At 42.8% G+C, this 18352-nt stretch overlaps 2 protein-coding genes across 3 annotated transcripts in view; one reads left to right on the top strand and one right to left on the bottom strand.

Moving 5' to 3' along the window:
* The window catches only part of CHRM2 (cholinergic receptor muscarinic 2), a 205569-nt gene extending 197224 nt beyond the window's left edge, over positions 1 to 8345 (top strand). Inside the window, exon 3 of the transcript XR_004646902.1 lies at positions 7675 to 8345. The gene's annotated coding sequence lies outside the window, so the exon portion shown is untranslated. The remainder of the gene's footprint in view (positions 1 to 7674) is intronic.
* Positions 8346 to 13317: 4972 nt separating this feature from the next.
* Positions 13318 to 18352, bottom strand: part of PTN (pleiotrophin) — a 106385-nt gene continuing 101350 nt past the window's right edge. For both annotated transcript variants that reach the window (XM_034779767.1, XM_034779758.1), the window contains one exon: positions 13318 to 14172. In XM_034779767.1, the coding sequence (XP_034635658.1) occupies positions 14120 to 14172 (53 nt within the window). In that variant the 3' untranslated portion in view covers positions 13318 to 14119. The remainder of the gene's footprint in view (positions 14173 to 18352) is intronic.

Genomic DNA, 18352 nt, shown 5'->3' with positions numbered 1-18352 from the left:
AGTTTCAGATCTTGCAGGAGAGACACAGAAACCTTGCAGGATCAAGTGTGTCAATGGAAGGGAGGGGATGAATTTCTAGCTATGGAATGGGTCCCACAGAGTGTTTCCAAATCATCTTCATTCCCTCTCAATGGCATCCTATTTGGCTTGCTTGTTTCCAGGAGTCCTTCACCTGCTGCTGAGACATGCCGCTTCACTCTTCTTCCCAGTAGCTTTGTGGATCTCACAGAGCAGCAGTGAACCAGGAAAGGGCATCAGAGTCAATTCTCTGGAGTCACTCCTGTGAGGAGTGTCCTGTCACACCTGCCATGTCACACAAAGGAAGCAGAACACCAGAAAGAACAGTACTTTCTGAGCCCCAGAGCACTGAACAGCAGAATCCTTCCCTGCTTCCTTTCTCTCCCTCCTGAGCTTCTGTGACATGCTCCTGTTTTCTATTCTGGCACTATTCTGGCAGGGGGCTCTTTCCATACTAGTTCACTACTCTAATCGGGAGCTGGGGTGGGGTGGGGTGGGCCTCTGTTTAACCCCCCACACTCTTTCTGGCCCCTTTTGGAGGAAGTTATGAATGGATTCTCCACTCTTTTGCCATTACGTTAGAACTGGGGGTGTCAGAGTTCAATTTTCTGCTCTGCAATAAATACACTCTGTGCTCTTGGCTCATTCACATTAACCTCTCAGTGCTCTGGCTTTCTGGAAAATGAGGCTAAAAAATACTTACCTCACAGGGATGTTGGAAGCCTAATTAATATATGTAAAGGGCTTTGAGCTCCTCGGATCAAAGGTGCTAAGCAAATACATAATGATCCTAATAATAAAAAATATTTTTCCTCTTTTTAAAATGAGGGTTTTCCACATGCTTATGTAATGGAAACCAGTTGTTCAATGAGACGTACCATTTAATATTATAGTGTAGAATGGGTGGAACCTTCTGGGTTTTTTATGTTACTGCCCATTGTTCACTCTGTCCTATAGCAACCTTTATACTGACCCTGAGGTGCTGTCATGCACTGCACTAAAATAATTTTTATTCTCATAGTGATAAATCAGAACACTTTAGGAAGCTTTGCTGATAAGAGAGTGAGTAGCACTGATGAGACACAGACCCAGCTCTAAATCCAACCACTTACAAAACAGTCTTTATCATAGAGTCTGTATGTTTTCTCTTTGCCACACTCCAGTTCTGCAGGCTGCAATGTCAGACCTATCAACAGGAGGTGTTGGTAGGAACAAAACAGAACCTTTGTATTTAATGTCAATGGAATGGTAAATGAGGCCCCGAGGCTGCCAAGAGTTGCGCATATCCTTAACTATACACACTGTGAGATTTCAGAGTAGCAGCCGTGTTAGTCTGTATCCGCAAAAAGAACAGGAGTACTTGTGTGAGTTGGCCTGTTGAAGTCAATGAGACTACGTGTAGTGTGTAAAGTTAAGCACATGTAAATATTTGCAGGATCAGAGGGTACATCCTTTGCATTCTATCAGGAATGCAACATACAAAACATTGTCAAAATCCACTCTGTAGTGGAACACAAATCCATTTAAGAATATCTGGCCTCAGAGAACATAAGAAAGAATCTCAGGCCTCCTTACTCACATCTCTTTCTTGTTTGTGTAATGATACCCTTAATGGGTGCACCTGTGGTGACTGAATCGCGGACCTTTCGGTCTAAACACATGGGTTTGCATTTAAACTCCAGGTTCATTAGCCCAAAGGCAGTAGCAGTCTCAAACCTCTCTCTTGTGATACAACCACTAGAGGGAGACAAAGAGCCACTCTATGTTACAGATTCATAGATTCCCAGACCAGAAAGGACCATTATGATCATCTAGTCTGACCTCCTATACAACATAGGTCTAAAACGTTCCCAAAATAATTCCTAGAGCAGATCTATTAGAAAAACAACCAATCTTGATTTAAAAATTGCCACTGATGGAGAATCTGCCATAACCTTTGGTCAATTGTTGCAGTGGTTAATTACCCTCACTGTTAAAAATGTACATTTTATTTCCAATCTGAATTTTTCTATCTTCAACTTCTAGTCATTGGATCATGGTATACCTGTCTCTGGTACACTGAAAAACCTATTATCAAATATTTGTTCCCAAGGTAGATACTTATAGACTGTAATCAAGTCACCCCTTAATCTTCTCTTTATTAAGCTAAATAGATTGAGCTCCTTGAGTCTATCACTCTAAGACATGTTTTCTAATCCTTTAATCATTCTTGTGGCTCTATGCACCCTTTCCAATGTGTCAACATCCTTCTTGAATTGTGGACACCAGAACTGGATACAATAGTCCAGAAGCAGTCACACCAGTGCCAAATGCAGAAGTGAAATATCTACTCCTACTTAAGATTCCTGCTTATGCATTCATTATCTCTTTTGGTCACAAGGATGTACTGGGAGCTCATGTGCAGCTGATTATCCAGACCCAAATCTTTTTCACAGTCACTGCTTCCCAGGATTGAGACCCCCATCCTGTAAGTATGGCTTGCATTCTTTGTTCCTAGGTGTATAAACTTACATTTAGTTGTGTTAAAATGCATATTGTTTGTTTGCACCTAACTTACCAAGCAATCCAGATCTCTCTGTATCAGTGAACTGTCCTCTTCATTATTTACCACTTCCCCAATTTTTGTGTCATCTGCAAACTTTATCAGTGATGATTTTATGTTTTCTTCCAGGTCATTAATCAAAATAAAGAGTTTAGATACAAGAATACATCCCTGAGGGACTCCACTAAAAACACCCCCCCACACACTTACAATTACATTAGCAGACCTAACAGTTAGCTAGCCTTTAATTCATTTCATGTCTGCCATGTTAATTTTATATCATTCTAGTTTTTTTAGTCAAAATGACACGTGGTTCCAAGTCAAATGCCTTACAAAAGTCTAAGTATATTACATCAATAACATTATCTTTATCAACAAAATGTGTAATCTCATCAAAAAAAGTTATTAATTTGACAGGATCTATTTGCCATAAACCCATGTTAATTGGCAGTAATTGTACTCTACTCTCCTTTAATTCATTATTAATCAAGTTCTATATCAGCCAAATAGCTATCTTGTCCACGATTGGTGTCAGACTGACAGGCCTATAATCACTGGGGTCATCCCATTTATCCTTTTTAAATATTGGCACATTTGCTTTCTTCCAGTCTTCTGGAACATTCCCAGTATTCCAAAACTGATTGGAAATCACTATTAATGGTCCAATGAGCTTCTCAGTCATCTCTTTTAAAACTCTTGGATGCAGCTTAACCTGACCTTCTGATTTAAAAATATCTAACTTTAGTACTACTGTTTAATTCTCCTGATGTGCTAGTGGAGTGGAAAGAGTGTTATCATATGATATGACTAAAGAGTTGGGTTTTTTCCTTCAAATACAGAATAAAAGTATTTATTGAACACTTTTGCCTTGTCTGAATTATTTTGACAATTCTGCCATTTCCATCTGGATTTTTATTTTGTTCCAAATATACTGTAAAAACTCCTTCTTATTGTCCTTAACTGTTCTGGTCATAGATTTATCCTTGTGTCTCTTTGCTTCCCTTATCAATTTTCTACAAATCATAGTTTTGGTTTACAGTCATTACTATCAACTTCCACTATATATACCTTAATTCTTCCCTATCAAGCCCCTCCCTGTGTTTCCCATTTCCTCCTGTGTTCTCATCTTTATTTACTGAGTGCAATATCTCTCAGAGCAAGGATTCTGGGTCAGATCCGCTGGACTGGGCATTTGCCATCTAGTGCAGGTTAGGCATATGGGGGAGCGACAAAGGTTTCTGTAAGCCTTCTTTGTAGGTCTCTGATCTGTGGGCCACTGGGAGCTAATCTAATCACAAAAAGCAAATAAATTGTGTTGATGGTAAATGCCTAAGGAGCTATTCCTGTAACCTCTGCCATATTTCAGAGGACCCAACAGGGATTAGAGATATTCTCATACTGATTACCCTGTGATGCTTTATCTATTTAGTGTCAAATCTTCTTTTCCTACAAGTTGTCCATTATGCTATATGCTCAGAAGACTGCTGCAATTTAAATGACAGGATTGTGCCTGATTTAAAGATTATGGGATTTTCTTTACTTTGGGGGTAGATGAACACTAGATGCTGAGCAAATGTACCTTCAGGATAGTGCCTGTGAGCAAGTGACTTTCCCATGTGCCATGAGACACAGCCTACATGACCTGCATAAAGTCAAAAAAACCCTCTTCCTCCTTCCTAGAGTTTGATTTTATTATCAAACAGATGGATAACCAAACAACATTTGGGTCAGTCCAAGCCTTCTCTTCAGACTCAGCTGCTTGTAGTTCAGTCCACCCAGGAGTGCAAGTAAGTCAGTGCCCTCCGGTACACAGTACCGGCAAGAGATTTTTAGCAGGTACGAGGTACCAGAAAGACTCGGGGCTAGCCTTAAAGGAGCAGAACGCAGCTAGGGAGGGCATTCATTCTTTAAATGGCTTTACCAGCACAATACATATGCTAACAAACAAACAGAGGCTTTGTTTAAGTTTGTTAGCATATGTATTGTGCTGTTAGGTTGGTCAGGAGTCCTCAAGAGGGGAGGCGTGGGGAGGACAGAAGGTGTTTAAACAGTGTTTTTGATTCTGTTTCTCCCCATTGGTCTGAATTATCCATGACATTCATACTGCATCACATCAAGTCCAAATCATTAGAGGAATGTTTCTGCTTGCACTGACCAGAGGATGTTTGGCTTCTGATGTCAGCCCAGTTCTGCAGCCTTATGGGAATCAGGTGCTGTCCCCAGTGTACATAGAATTCTTCTTTGCAGCCAAACTAGTCTAAAATGCATTTTGTTAACTGGAACTGGAGCAGCAAAACAAAGAAAACAAATGCCTTATGTTTCAGCTTTGTGGGTCAGAGAACTATAAGTGAAGATTATAATGTCAGACACTAACGGCCTTAAACCAGCTGCCTCAGGAATCTGTCAAGAACTTTGCTGAAAATATGTTCCTCATCTTAGCAACGGAGATAAGACTTATCACACATCTGCCCACCTTTATTGGAATGAAGCTCCTTCTCATCTGACAGCTCAGGCATTGCCAGTTTCATCCAGAACAATTTACAAACTTGGAACCTAATTCTGTAAACCCTTAAGCATTTGATCAATCCCACCCAACGTCCACCCTAATCACAGTGCCCTAAGAGCCTGACACTTGGCTTAAGCACTTGAAAAAGGCAGCGAACTTTTATTAATATATACTGCAGGATGGCCAGCCAACCAAAAAGAGTTAAAGGAATGTCTTGGAGGTGACTGAAATACCCAAAACTTTTAGGGATATAGATACTCGGATGAGCAGCTAGGATTAGTTCTTTGCTCTTTCACTGCTCTGGTAAATAGACTGTTTGCACCTTTCTCTTAAGCATCTGGTGGTGGCCATTGTCAGATGGGATATTGGACTAGATGGACTATGGGTCTGAGCCAGTCCGGCAATTCCTATATTCCTGTGTTAATAGGTCTTAACCCTGAACACTTCTTGCTCCACCAAACCCCATGAAATATGTTTAGTAATAAATATTGTTCTGTTGATCCCAGATCACAGAGAACAAGGGCTACAGGAGCAGCATGCTCATCCCTCAAGGCAAGGACACATTGATTGGCCACAGAGCTTCATTAGAGAGTGACACAAAGTGGTGGCTTTCAGAGAATCTGTCGAGACTTGGGTTGGGCATGCATGTGTGTATTTTGTTCACAATGCACAAGCTGGTTTCTGTTCATTAATTCTAAACTTATACACTACTTCAGTGTTACGATTTTTAACAAATCTCTTTCCCCTTAGATTTTATGTTTTGTTTGGTGCAGGCCAGTCATTCAGCATTGGGACTGTTCTACAGTTTACAAGGCCAATGGTAGTTTTATGTGTAGTGTAACTTGCCAAGGATCATGGAATCATAGAATACTAGGGTTGGAAGGGACCTCAGGAGGTCATCTAGTCCAACCCCCTGCTCAAAGCAGGACCAATCCCCAACTAAAACATCCCAGCCAGAGCTTTGTCAAGCTGGGCCTTAAAAACCTCTAAGGAAGGAGATTCCACCACCTCCCTAGGTAACCCATTCCAGTGCTTCACCACCCTCCTCGTGAAAAAGTTTTTCCTAATATCCATCCTTGAGTAAGGTTGTACTTTTAGCCAGGAATGCTGTGACCATGGTTTGTAAATGGAATATAGAACTTGCCATGCTAGATCCAACCTATGGTCCATCTAGTCAAATATCTTGCCTCTGGCTGTGGCTTTAGAAAGCGACCATCCTTTCCGTCCATTGGTAACTAGTCAGTTGAGAAATGTTGTACATTGGAAGGGAAGGGAGAGAATTCATTCCTCATCTCTGTGGCAATCAGCTGCTGCCATGAAGCAGGAGCTCCGATTACCTTTACTTTACCCTACATAAGAACTGATGTTATTAGGCACCACATAAACCATCTACAGCCTGTGACTAGAAGTGCCACTTGACTTCTATTCCCACTCATTACCAGGTATTATTATGTTCATTGGTCTATGTAATTAACACGGTGTGTATAGCAACCTCTAGAGGTATGTAGAAAAGTGTCATAAGAGGTGTTAGAAGCATGGTGCCTGATTCTCACTGTACACTAGGATCCCTTTATGCCACTCGGTCAGGATAAATGAGCCTTATAAAAGCCCTCTGAGAATTTCTTCTGTCCAGGGGGGCACCTCACTGGTGTATAAGTGCCATAAGGGCTCTCTGCCAGGCATGTACATGGCATAGTGGGTATGTTTGGTGAAGGGAAGGTATGGGACGAGAGTGTCCTGCATAGGGGGACATAGGAAGCAAAGTATAAGTTAAAGCACCTTGATAACTTACACCTGGGTAGACCCCTGAACAGCCCCAGAATACAGGCAGCATAAAAGAAGCTTAAAGCTGCCATAACTCCCTCTCTGATCCCAGTTTTATAGTGTAAATGCTTGTCAGGCAGATTATGGAAGATTATTATTGCATAAATAAATAAGAGTAGGTAGCTGGTTTCCTTGTGGGCTTTGGCTTGCCAAGCCCTTTAGCGATTTGAAGAATACAATGGCAGTTTTCACAGCTTACAATAGTAGTTCATTGTCTTCCTAACAGTACTAGAAGCCCATTTACTTTTCCTAGCTCTATCACAAATCCAGCCAACAACCAGCTTGGGCTCATACTTCCAGGCATAACACCTCTTGTCCTATCAGTGGGGAATAGAACTGCCACTGCAGCAGGAGAAGAGCGGGTGGGGGAATATTCAAAGTATTTAAGAAAACAGTAGGGAAGGGAAACAAAAATAAAAGAAAAAGGGAATAGGAACGACAAGAGGAGGCAGACAAAGGAGAAAGACTTAAGGCAAAAGGGGAAGGGAGATGGAAAGAACAGATAGGCCATCGTCACTTTATTACCCCTCTTCTTTTTTCCTTAATGGAAATGAAAATATCTTATCTTCTGTCTGATGCCCAGTTACTTCCCCCACCATTGCCACCCTCTTCCCCAAAAGGATTAGACATGGCAGAAAAGGACTGAGGAGAAGACTCCATTCTTGAGGAAGTGCATGATATTCTTATTTGAGACCATGAGAAAGTTGGTTCCAAACTCCTCTCCCACCTCTCAGTGTTGTGTCTATGTTCTGGAGTTTATTAATAAAGTGTTTCCCTTTTACAGGACTGGGAAATGGAGGGAATTTTGAGAAGACAGACTTCAGTCTAGATGCCCATGACTATAGAGTAGCTGCCCATCTCTGTTACTTGGCCAGGCTTCTTCCTGCAAATAAAGACTCTAAGAGTTTATACAGAAAGGGGTTATTAAAAATGCAACACCCCAAGGCTGACATCTAACTGACAGCACACTGGAAGATATACACCCCCTCCAAAAATCTTTGGAATTCTTGCAGGAGACTTTCAAAGTCCCTTATTGTTTCAACAAGCAGATGATGACACCGCCAAACCTCTGTGTATTAGTTTATTTAACATCTTCATCTCCACTAAGAGCAAGTAAATTATGTTGATACAATCAGTAAACATATACATTCTCTAGGACCTCCCACGATCCTGCCAAGTTAAGGGAATCATTAAGGAATGTTACAGGATTAATGCTTTCATCCTCTAATGTGTATATATGGCTTTCATACAAGTTTGAAAAATATCAAAAAGATAACACACAGCTAGCTTACAAAATCAATATACAAATTAAAAAAAACAAAAGAGAAAAGGAAAAGGAAAGAACCCATGAGAAGACATCAGATAAGGTAAGGTTTTATGTACATAATTAGAAATTCATTGAGTGCAATATTCAGCCTGTAATTCGTTATTTTAATGTTCATTCCCGTTTACATTTTTAATACCACAACTACAGGGATTGGGAGGGTTTTATTTTATTTGCAGCAACATAAACCATCCTCCTTTCCTCCCCATCCCCGGTTCCTATGTTCAAACATTTCTGAGGATCCCTCTCCTAGGAAGTTGCAGCAAGGACAGGGCAGGCCACTATGGTTTTCCCTTTACTTGGTGGTAGTAGAAGAGAACATCACTCTGAGACAGAGATCTTAGCCTTTGTTTTGAAGAATGTTTTGCACTCTGCTTAACTACTCTTGGCTCTAAAACAATAGAGTTGCTGGCCATGATTCTCTGTTGGCTTGTATCTGGTAAAGTCATTGTGCTCACTTTGCCCAGGTGTAATTCATTACACAAGGGAAAGGGCCCTTTCTATTTTTATTATTTTAGATTGGTGCCACAATTTTTTTAAGATACATTTTGAATCACGGAGTCACTCTTTGTAGTTTCTATAAACTGTTGTTCTAGACAGGTGTTGTGCCTGCTTAGTGACATCCTCATTTGCCAATTTCTAGCTCTAAGCATTAGTAGTATCCTGCTTTTCTGTTAAGACCCATCGATGACCAAAAAAAAAAATCTCTGAAGAGTCAAAGCCATTCCCCTCCAACCGGGAAAGTCTGAATGAATCACATAATTACCACACTGAAAGTGTAACGATTCACTGGGGGAAACCAGATAGTTCCTTGTTGCCAGACAGATTAGGATGAGAGGATTCAGGCTGTATAATTAATTACAGGAAGGTAACTATGGATAGGAAGCATAGGCTGTAAATTTTCTTACCTTTACCTCATGGAATTCAAAGCTGCAGCCTTCTCTCTGCAAACTTCTCTTATCCTATTTAGAACCATAAATGGCCTTTTGAACTGGCTTTGATTGGGGAACACCTCTTCGGTCTTCACCAAAGCCTGAAATGGGCAATTGCTTTTGAAAATAGGAAGCTCTTTGTCAGACATTTAATAAGAGAACTGTGGGTACAGTTGCATCATAGGCAGCTCATTCAGCATTCAAGAAGCAAAGGCTGGAAGAAATCAACTGGACTCAGGGCCTCTTTTGACTTTAAGGAGTTCTATAGACAAAGGAAAACACCAGGAAGGCTTAATGCTAAAGAGTAATGAATGAGTAAGGGTTTATTTCTGCAAGCCATAACTTCTTCACACAGTTTCTGACCACCCTTTAAGTTCTATCCCCTCATCCTTAACCCCACTGAAGCTGTCAGGGTGATCTCCACTGTTTTCCCAGTTTAACTTGAAAAGGGGGCCTTGTGGGTTTGAAGCGGTTCTCCTTTACATTGGAGTCCCCAGTTTTCATTGCATATGATGTGTTCCACTCTACCAGAAAGCCCTCAGCTAGAGAAGACTTGTGAGGAAAGGGCTTCACCAAAAAGCCCATCTTCTCATGTAATTTGGACAGCCTCTTCCTAATTCCAGGGTCCCATTAATTCTCAACTTAATTTTGTGCAGGACTCACAAAATGGGCAAAAAAGCATCCAATGATCCACCATAGCCTACAGTTCTGTGTGCCAGGAATAAACAAAGAGAGATTTTTGAGTGCTGTGACCTGCTGCTGTGGGATGAAGGGGCCGAGTAGGGAGAACTAGAGATTTCTGGGGCAGGAAGTGATAGGCTTGTGGCTGCATTCAGAGGTGACCTTTGGATCGCTCTCAACAAGAGCTCTTCCTCTCCCCCTCCCCACCCCTGGCCAAAAATGCTATTGCAGTTTCAAACCTCCAACCACCATTTGCTCAGGTTTGGAGAGGAGCCCCAGCAATGCCTTCAGAAGTCTGAGAACCATAAAAGTCTGAGCAGCTCAAAGGGAAACCCTCCAACTTTGTCAAAATTTAGTGGGGGAACGCTCCTTTTGAGAGAATAACCCCTGGAAAACTATTGCAGGTTCACAGGAGATGCCCCCTCGCAGGGCTTAAAGAATGGAAAGGGAGATTCCCCTTCCCCACCTTTTTCTCCACTGTGGACGGCTCTGGGAGGTTTCTGTTGAAAAGCCAGAGCTGATCAAATATTTCACTAAAAAAGACTTGGCAGGTTTACATAAGTTGATGTCGATGCAGAGCAATTTCAGCAACACTTCAGTTCAGAAGACACAAATCATGTGATATACTGACACACAGAGATAGCCAGAATGCAGAACAAGGGAACAGCTGCTTTCACCCCATAGCTTTTAATCCTAATAACAATCACAAAGTAATCTGATAGTACTTGAAGGAATTCCCCTACACAAACTGGAAGTATCTATCAGGCCCTCACTCGGGCTAAGAGCCTGGTTAGTGCTGGGATATTGCATGTTAGGTGGCTGTTTTCATTCTCCCCTGGATCATTATCAATTAATGCACCATGCTTCATTTGAATTGCCTATCACTGGAGGCCAAACGATGAAGGAATAGCTATGCACCAAGGTGAGGGAAATATGTTATGATTTCTCCTATCAGCATCAACACCACTTGAATTCTTGTAGCTATGAAGATGATCATATTACTCCTTTCTTTTTATATTCCCTGCTAATGGTCAGCTCAGAGGGACTTCATTTCCCAGGCATGTCACTTGTGCTTTTAGTGTTGCTCCATATTCATTTAGTTGCAGTTAATGCACAATTCAAAGAAAGCACAGAAGCAAAACTTCCACCCAATTCCCACGTCAATCCTGCTCCACAGAGAGAAAGAGACACGAGAAGTGGACACAAATGCTGTTAATAGAATGATTTCTGAGTTGGCACCTAGCTATTCTGAACCAGGAGCCCAAGCAAGCTGCTGCTTCCGATTGCTGATTTTTATGGTTCTCAAAATTGCAACATCCCTCTCCCCTGAAGAGTAGCTCTGGAAGGAATGGCACAACATCATTAGATGATCCTGATTGCTGGGTGACACAATGTTAGTGTTACAAACAGGGACCTCCATTTCAGCATGGGGTGTTTCTGTCAGGAGCAATGTTAAAACTAGGCAGCATCCCAAGCCACAGAATCTGGATCGGAATCTAGATCCCAACGTCCCCAAATTTGCAGGTGTTTGAATCCAGGGTTCGCACTCAGATGCATCTCAAGCCAAAGCATGGCATTTCATCTCTCTCTACTGGTTTTGAGTGTCCCTAGGAGGTCATGTTATTTTAGGGATACTTATCATTCCCTCAGCGCCATATTATAGCTGTAGCAAATGAAGACGGGAAACCATTCCTGAAGCAGGCCACTTACATCCACTTCTAACCCCTTACAGATGGAAGGGGAGAGTAGTCCTCTTTATAAAACTTTTAGCCCAGTATATATCAGAGGAGAATGGGGCCATGTATCTGCAGCATTATCAACTCCTGACAGCTCCTCATTTAATAGAGGCAAGCTACACCAAGGTAAGCCAGGTTTAAAATGTTTTAAGAGCGTCCATATGCAAAGCTGCACCAGTTTCACTACACTGGGGCAACATCACATCTTTCAGCTATGTCTCCACTACAAAGCCTACGCCAACATAGCTACATGGGCATAGCCCCCCATTGTAGACCAAGATAACGCCATCTATATAAGAACCCCACTCCCCATATAACAGTAGCTATGCTCACAGAAGCACTCTTGTGTTGGCATAGCTGCATCTATACTGGGGATGTGGTAGGCATAGCTATGTCCAACCAGGAGTATGTGTTTTTCACACTCCTGGCCAACATACTTATGCTTGCATAAGTGTTAAGTGTAAACCAAGCCTTAGTAAGCTGTGCACGTCTGTGTGTTGGCAAGCCTTTGAGTGAAAGAAACTCTTCCCTCCTGGAACCACCTTCCTTTCCAGCAACTGCTTGTGTCTCACACTGTTACAGGATGCAGGGGGTGAAGGAGAGCTCCGGAGAGCAGTTTGAGAACTTCTGCCTTGCAAGACATAGTCTAAAGCATCCTTTCCATTCCAGAACCTGGGGGAGCACAAAGAGGATGTGCCTGGAGTTTATTTGATACAGTGGTGGTGGGATTTTAGTGTGTTAGTGTGAGGAAAGGAAGCTCCACCATTTCTACAAGCCATGCCCCAATCCTGTAGTGTGATCTGTTCAGATGGACTCCCCCTACACCAAGTGCAAAACCACTGATGTCGGCAGGTTCTCATTGATTCATATATTTTAAGTTGAAAGGGGACCATTGTGATAATGTAGTCTGACCTGCATAACACAGGCCATAGGACTTCCCTGCAAAAATTCCTGCTTTCCTATGCAGCCAAATCCTATCCCTTGTACTAGAAGGTTGGGATTTTCAAATGCAAATCCAATGGCATTTGGGCACTGAAATTCCTTAAACTCCTAATCTAAATGTTGTCTTGACTGAAAAACCAGTCTTCTCCCCAATGTAGCCCTTTTATGGGACTTTCCAGGAGCCAGCTGGGTAGCACTTTCACTCATATAACAGATGCCTTTTCCCTGGGCCTCACAGTCAATTGAAATAGTGGGCTAAAATAAGAAATGATCAGCCCTCCTGTACCCTCAAGAAAAGGACAGATCCAATATCTATTAAAATTAGGGCTGGTCAATTTTTTTTTCAATCAACATTTTCCCTCCACAATATACTTTTTAAATGAAATTGTTCACAGAAAAATTTTATTTTGATTGAAATTTTCCAAGTTTTAACAAAAAACAAAACCTTTCTTGGTTTTCACTTTCCCTTTTTTCTAATAAAAGAAAAAGGGGAGAGGAAGCGGGTGAATGAAAAAAAATGTTTTTTTGTTTCAAAAAAACAATTTTTTTCCATTTTTGTTTTCTGGAAAAACCTGAAAAATTCCATGACCATTTAAAAAAAAATCATGTATTTCAATTTTTTCTGCTGAAAATACTATTTCTCAACCAGTTCCAATTAAAATCAATAGGAAGGCTCGCACTGACACCACTGGGAGATGGGTAAGGCAAAAACCCAATGCTTCCAACAAGACTGCATGAAAAGGATATTCCCCTGCTGGGGAAGAAAGGGGTGAAGGTATTTTTGCAGGATTTCAGGTAAAGAGAGGGAAACATTTTTCTCTGTTACTTTGAATTTTTCATGAAAACAAAAGGAGAGTTTTGATGTTGTTTCACTATGACAAGCACTTTTTCAGCCAAGTGCCACACTGTGAAAATTGAGGACTTTGCCTACCCCAGCTTTCTAGAGAGGATTTCACCATTCTTGTTGCCAGTAAAGTGCCAGTGGTAGAAACAATGAGATTTTAAACAGTAGTATTTTGAACTGAATATTTACTGTCCCACCCCCTCTTACTTTTTGCCAGCAAATACTAAACCTTTCCACCCATCCCAGACAGTTTCCACACAATTCTCTAGTTGTGACAAGACTTCCCCTCCCCACCCCACCCCCAAAAAAGTCCTGTTTGTTTCAGACCCAAGGCCTGAATCTTACACGTTACTGCATGTGGGCAGACTCTTGCTCCCACACACTGCCCCACTGACTTCCACAGGCTCAAGGTTCTGCCTGCATGGAGTAACTTATCCAGATTGACATCTAAAATAAGACTTGAGGGAAAAAATACCTTAAAATACTCTACATTGTTCAATATACCATAGAAATAATTTTCTGAATGAAATTACAGTTCTTTATTGCAGGCCTCTAAAATGTTGTTAGGGTTATACATTAAAAAATACTAGAGTAACATTTTAAAAAAGGTGTGTGTGTGTGTGTGTGTGTGTGTGTGTGTGTTTGTTTTTCCTCCTATTGTACAATTAAGCTATAAATAATTTTAGGGTAAATTGCCTAGATGTAAATGAAACTGTTAACTGATCACGTTTGCTGATGTCCCTTTCTCCTGCTGCCCAGCATGGCTTCTATTAATCCAGCATCTTCTCCTGTTTCTTGCCTTCCTTTTTCTTCTTCTTGGGTTCTGCCAAGATGACAACAATGAAAAATATTAATAGCTAAATACAGTACCAAAAAAACAACAACACTTAACCCAGTGCTCAGGCAGGTAAGAGAAGCTTTTTTCCCCTATCTTCTCTATGGACACAAGAGCTGTTATTTCAGAGCCAGGGAAGAAAAATAAAAAAAAGAGGGAAGGATCAGGACCTTTCCTATCTGATTGGCTGACTCTGTTTGGCATGCAAGGCATTGTCTTAGGCACTTGCTTAGAAAATAAGAAAACAGCAGGCAGCTCCTGGAGAAACCAGGTCACGGCTCAGTGGAGAGCTGGAGAAAAGCTTTGCACACACACACCTCCCTCATTTCCTTTCTGTTTCATTTGGCTTTCTCCGAACATCAGAGTGACTCCAGAGGGTGGTGAGAAAGCTCTCTTGCTTCCCTGGGCCCTGTTCTGCCAGTGTCTCCCCTTTTTGTTCAGAACAGCACCTGGATTTAAAATCCAGTCTAAACTCAGACACAAAATGCACCCACTGTTGGCTCGGGCCGTAGTCACCCAGGGTTTTGTCGCTAAGGGGTATGGAGTAGTACATGGCTAACATTGAGTGAGTGAGGAAACAACAGTATAGATTTAATTTAAGGTTCCTATGTCATGCTCTTTTATAGATAAATCAAGTTCATAGTGTAGCCTAGCAAAAGATTATGAACAAGAGGAATTTGGGGGTTAGGGGAAGTATATGTTGTGACGCTGGCAGACCAGGTGCCAGCTCATGACAAGGTCCCAGGCCTTACTGAACACATACAAATGGATAGCTGGAAACCAATCTTGTGTACCTGTGTGTTAGCATTATCAAAATAGATGTTAGATGTTAAATCACTAAGAATGTGTTTAGACTTTATAAAATGCTTGTAGGATGCAGCATGTATTGATCTCATTTATAACCTTGGTGGTTATAAGTAAGATCAATGGCTGCAGCTCATGTTATAAAGTTATGAGTGTTTGCCTTGTAAACCTCTGTAATTGTGTAACTCACTAAACAGGAAAAGAAGCATTAATTAAGGCAAAGTGCTCACCCTGCACACAAGATGGCCCATTGATGGTAAACGAGGTATTATGTAGCATCAAAGGGCAGAGGCCCTGTTAACTGCTTTCCTACCTTCCTCCAGGTAGGAGAGACCTATGCATGAACTCATCCCATCAGTTTTGGATTCTGGAGTGGAGGGGATAAAAATCTCTGACAAGAAGAAACTGAATCTCTTTTATGCTGCCTGGATTCTGAAGGGCAAAGATTCCTAAACATAAGCAAAAAGATTCCCATGCTGCTTGGCATGATTTAGTCCTGAAAGACATTTTGAATTGGCAGATTTCTACAGCTTTGTCACCTTTTGAATCACACACTGAAACTCATTTGTGTATACATGCTTGCTTGCTCTGTCTTGTAAAGAACTCTCTTACTTCTTTTTCCTAGTTAATAAACCTTTAGTTAGTTTATTACAGGATTGGCTATGGTATGAGATCTAGGGTAAGTGACTGCTTCTTTGGGACTGGGAGCAACCTGAATATTTTGTGAGTTTGGGTGTAAGTAACCATTTATCACAGAGTCCAGCTTGCCTGGCTGGCAAGATAGGCTGGAGTGTCTTAGGGGACTGTCTGTGACTCTGTTATAAAACTACTGTATTACTTTGAGAGTTCACATTTCTTTCTGGGTTGGTGAAATCTAATTATAGAACATACAGCCAGTGTGGGGTGTCTGCCCTGCTTTTTGACAGTCTGCCCTGAGGCTGGCAGTCTCAGTCATGAGTCATTCCAGACAGCATGACACTTGGACTACTCTTGTATGTCATTTTTCATTGGTGGATCACAAACCTCTCTGCAAACATTACTTAATCCTCACAATGCCACTGTGAAATACAGTACCGTTTATATTATACTCAATATACATATGAAGAAACCGAGGCATGGCACAGTTAAGCTTCTTTCCCAGGACCACACAGCAAGTAGTGGCAGAACTGGGAACACAACTCAAGAGTCCTAGCTGTCCGACCCTGTTTTAACCACTAGGCGTCACTCTCCATCAAATTACACCATCACTTCTTCCCTTTATAGGAAAAAAGTCCATGTTGAAATCACAGGACAAATGTCAGCCTCCAAGCCAGGAGTTTGCCAGGTGGCGATTTGGTTAGTGTTCTTCACTAGCACTTGAGAGTCCTGAGTCGGATGGCTGGGTGTGACTTTTTACTCAGATTGGATCATTAAACTTGATGATCTGGGACTCATCCGCTGAGGTAAATCTGCATAGTTCCACTGAAGTAAATAAAGCTACACCGTTTTACAGCAGCTTAGGATCTGGCTCTGAGTATCTTGAGCAGAAAGGTTACAGGGGGAGCCTATCTCCTATTTCTTGGTTACTGAAGCCAAAGGAAACCAACCTCAGGAAAAAATAGAAGACCATGAAATCCCCAGAGCCAGCATCCATTTTTCACTTCATTTTCCTTGCCACCCCATAGAATGTGCTAAGTAAGGACTTGTCTACACTAAAAACACTACAGTGCAGTGCAGCTACAGCGCTTAAGTGTAGACCAGGGGTCTCAAAGTCCCGGCCCGCGGAGGAGAGACGCATGCAGCCACACTGCCGGCAATGTCTGCGGCAGGCACCGCCCCCCGCAGCTCCCATTGGCTGGGGGAAGAGGGACAGAGATACCATTACTGGTTGCTAGGCAGAGTCAGCCTTGGAGGCAGCGTCACTTTTTTCCATAATGAAAATAAACAAGTCAAAACACCGAACACAATTATCTGATGCACACCTTGCTGCAATCCTGAAGGTTTCAACTGCTCAGTCACTGAGGCCAAACATCAACAAACTGACAGAACTGAAGCGTTGCCAGGTGTCTGGCAAACACTAAAAACTCTCTGGCAGGTGAAGGATTGTATAAAGTTGTTATGACAGTTTTATTATTTCTAAGAAATTCGAAATGAAAAATACAATATAAACATTTTCTTTTCTGAACATCATCTTCAGTCACATTCTTGGCCCACTGGGAGGATTTGAGGACTGGCCCTGGCCCTAAGGTAAATTGAGTTTGAGACCACTGGTGTAGACACTAACTAGGCTGACAGGAGGGATTAGGTTGATGTAGCTACGCTGCTCAGGGGTGTGGATTTTTCACACCCCGACGGATGTAGTTAAACCAACCTAATTTTCTAGTGTAGACCAGGCCTAACTCTAAGGGTATGTCTACACTTAAACCACTACAGCAGCATAGCTGCAGCAGGCCTTAGGCTCATTTGAAAATCCCACCCCAGCTGCCTAAACATGGATTTAGGGGCCTAATTTTAGGCAGTCAGGTTTGAAAACATTGGTTTTTGTATTCAGACCCTGCTGGTTACCACTACTCGTGTCGGTTAACAACTGCTACGCTCCTCTCTTTATTGCACAGATTATAGATTGTAGCATCTCCACAGTTAAGTTTGGAAGCTGCTTTGAACTGTATTTTGTTCATTTTTGCCCACTGTTCAGCCCACAGCTCTGCAGCTGTGTGGCTCTCATTTCCATCCTCCTCCTAATTCCACACTAAAAAAGTAACTTGTATTGTACAATAGCAAGTCAGCTTCTGGGGCCACACAGGAACCCATGCCACGTCGCTCACTCAGCCCTGAGCTAGTTTCCTGCCTGTGGCAGTCTGATTTGACTGCAGGATCATAATGCTAGCATAGGTTTACCATACGTCCGGATTTTCCCGGACATGTCCGGCTTTTGGGGGCTCAAATCCCCGTCCGGGGGGAAATCCCCAAAAGCCGGGCATGTCCGGGAAAATCGGGAGGGCTCGGTGGTGCTCGGCCGGGGCCGGCGGTGCGGGGCCGGGGCCATGGTGCCGGGCCGGGAACCAGGGGCGCAGTGCCAGGCCAGGGTGACAGTGCCGGGCCGGGCGCGGGGCCGGACAGAGAGCCGGGGGCGCGGTACCGGGCCGGGAGCCAGGCCCGCGGGGCCGGGAGCCGGGGGGTGCGCCGGGCCGCCGGGGGCCGGCAGTGCTGGGCGGGCCGGGGGTGGTCGGCACCCCAGGGCCCCAGCCGACCGAGGCTGGAGCCGCCGGGGGGCCAGCCTGGGCCGCGCCTCCTCCCCCCACACCCCCTCTTACCTGCTTCAGGCTTCCCGCGAATCAAATATTCGCGGGAAGCAGGGGAGGGGGCGGAGACTTTGGGGAGGGGG

The sequence above is a fragment of the Trachemys scripta genome, chromosome 1 (assembly GCF_013100865.1).
Source record: "Trachemys scripta elegans isolate TJP31775 chromosome 1, CAS_Tse_1.0, whole genome shotgun sequence".
Taxonomy (NCBI): Eukaryota; Metazoa; Chordata; order Testudines; family Emydidae; genus Trachemys; species Trachemys scripta.
Note: the sequence above shows the minus strand (reverse complement) of the source record. Positions and strands in the feature narration are given on the sequence as shown.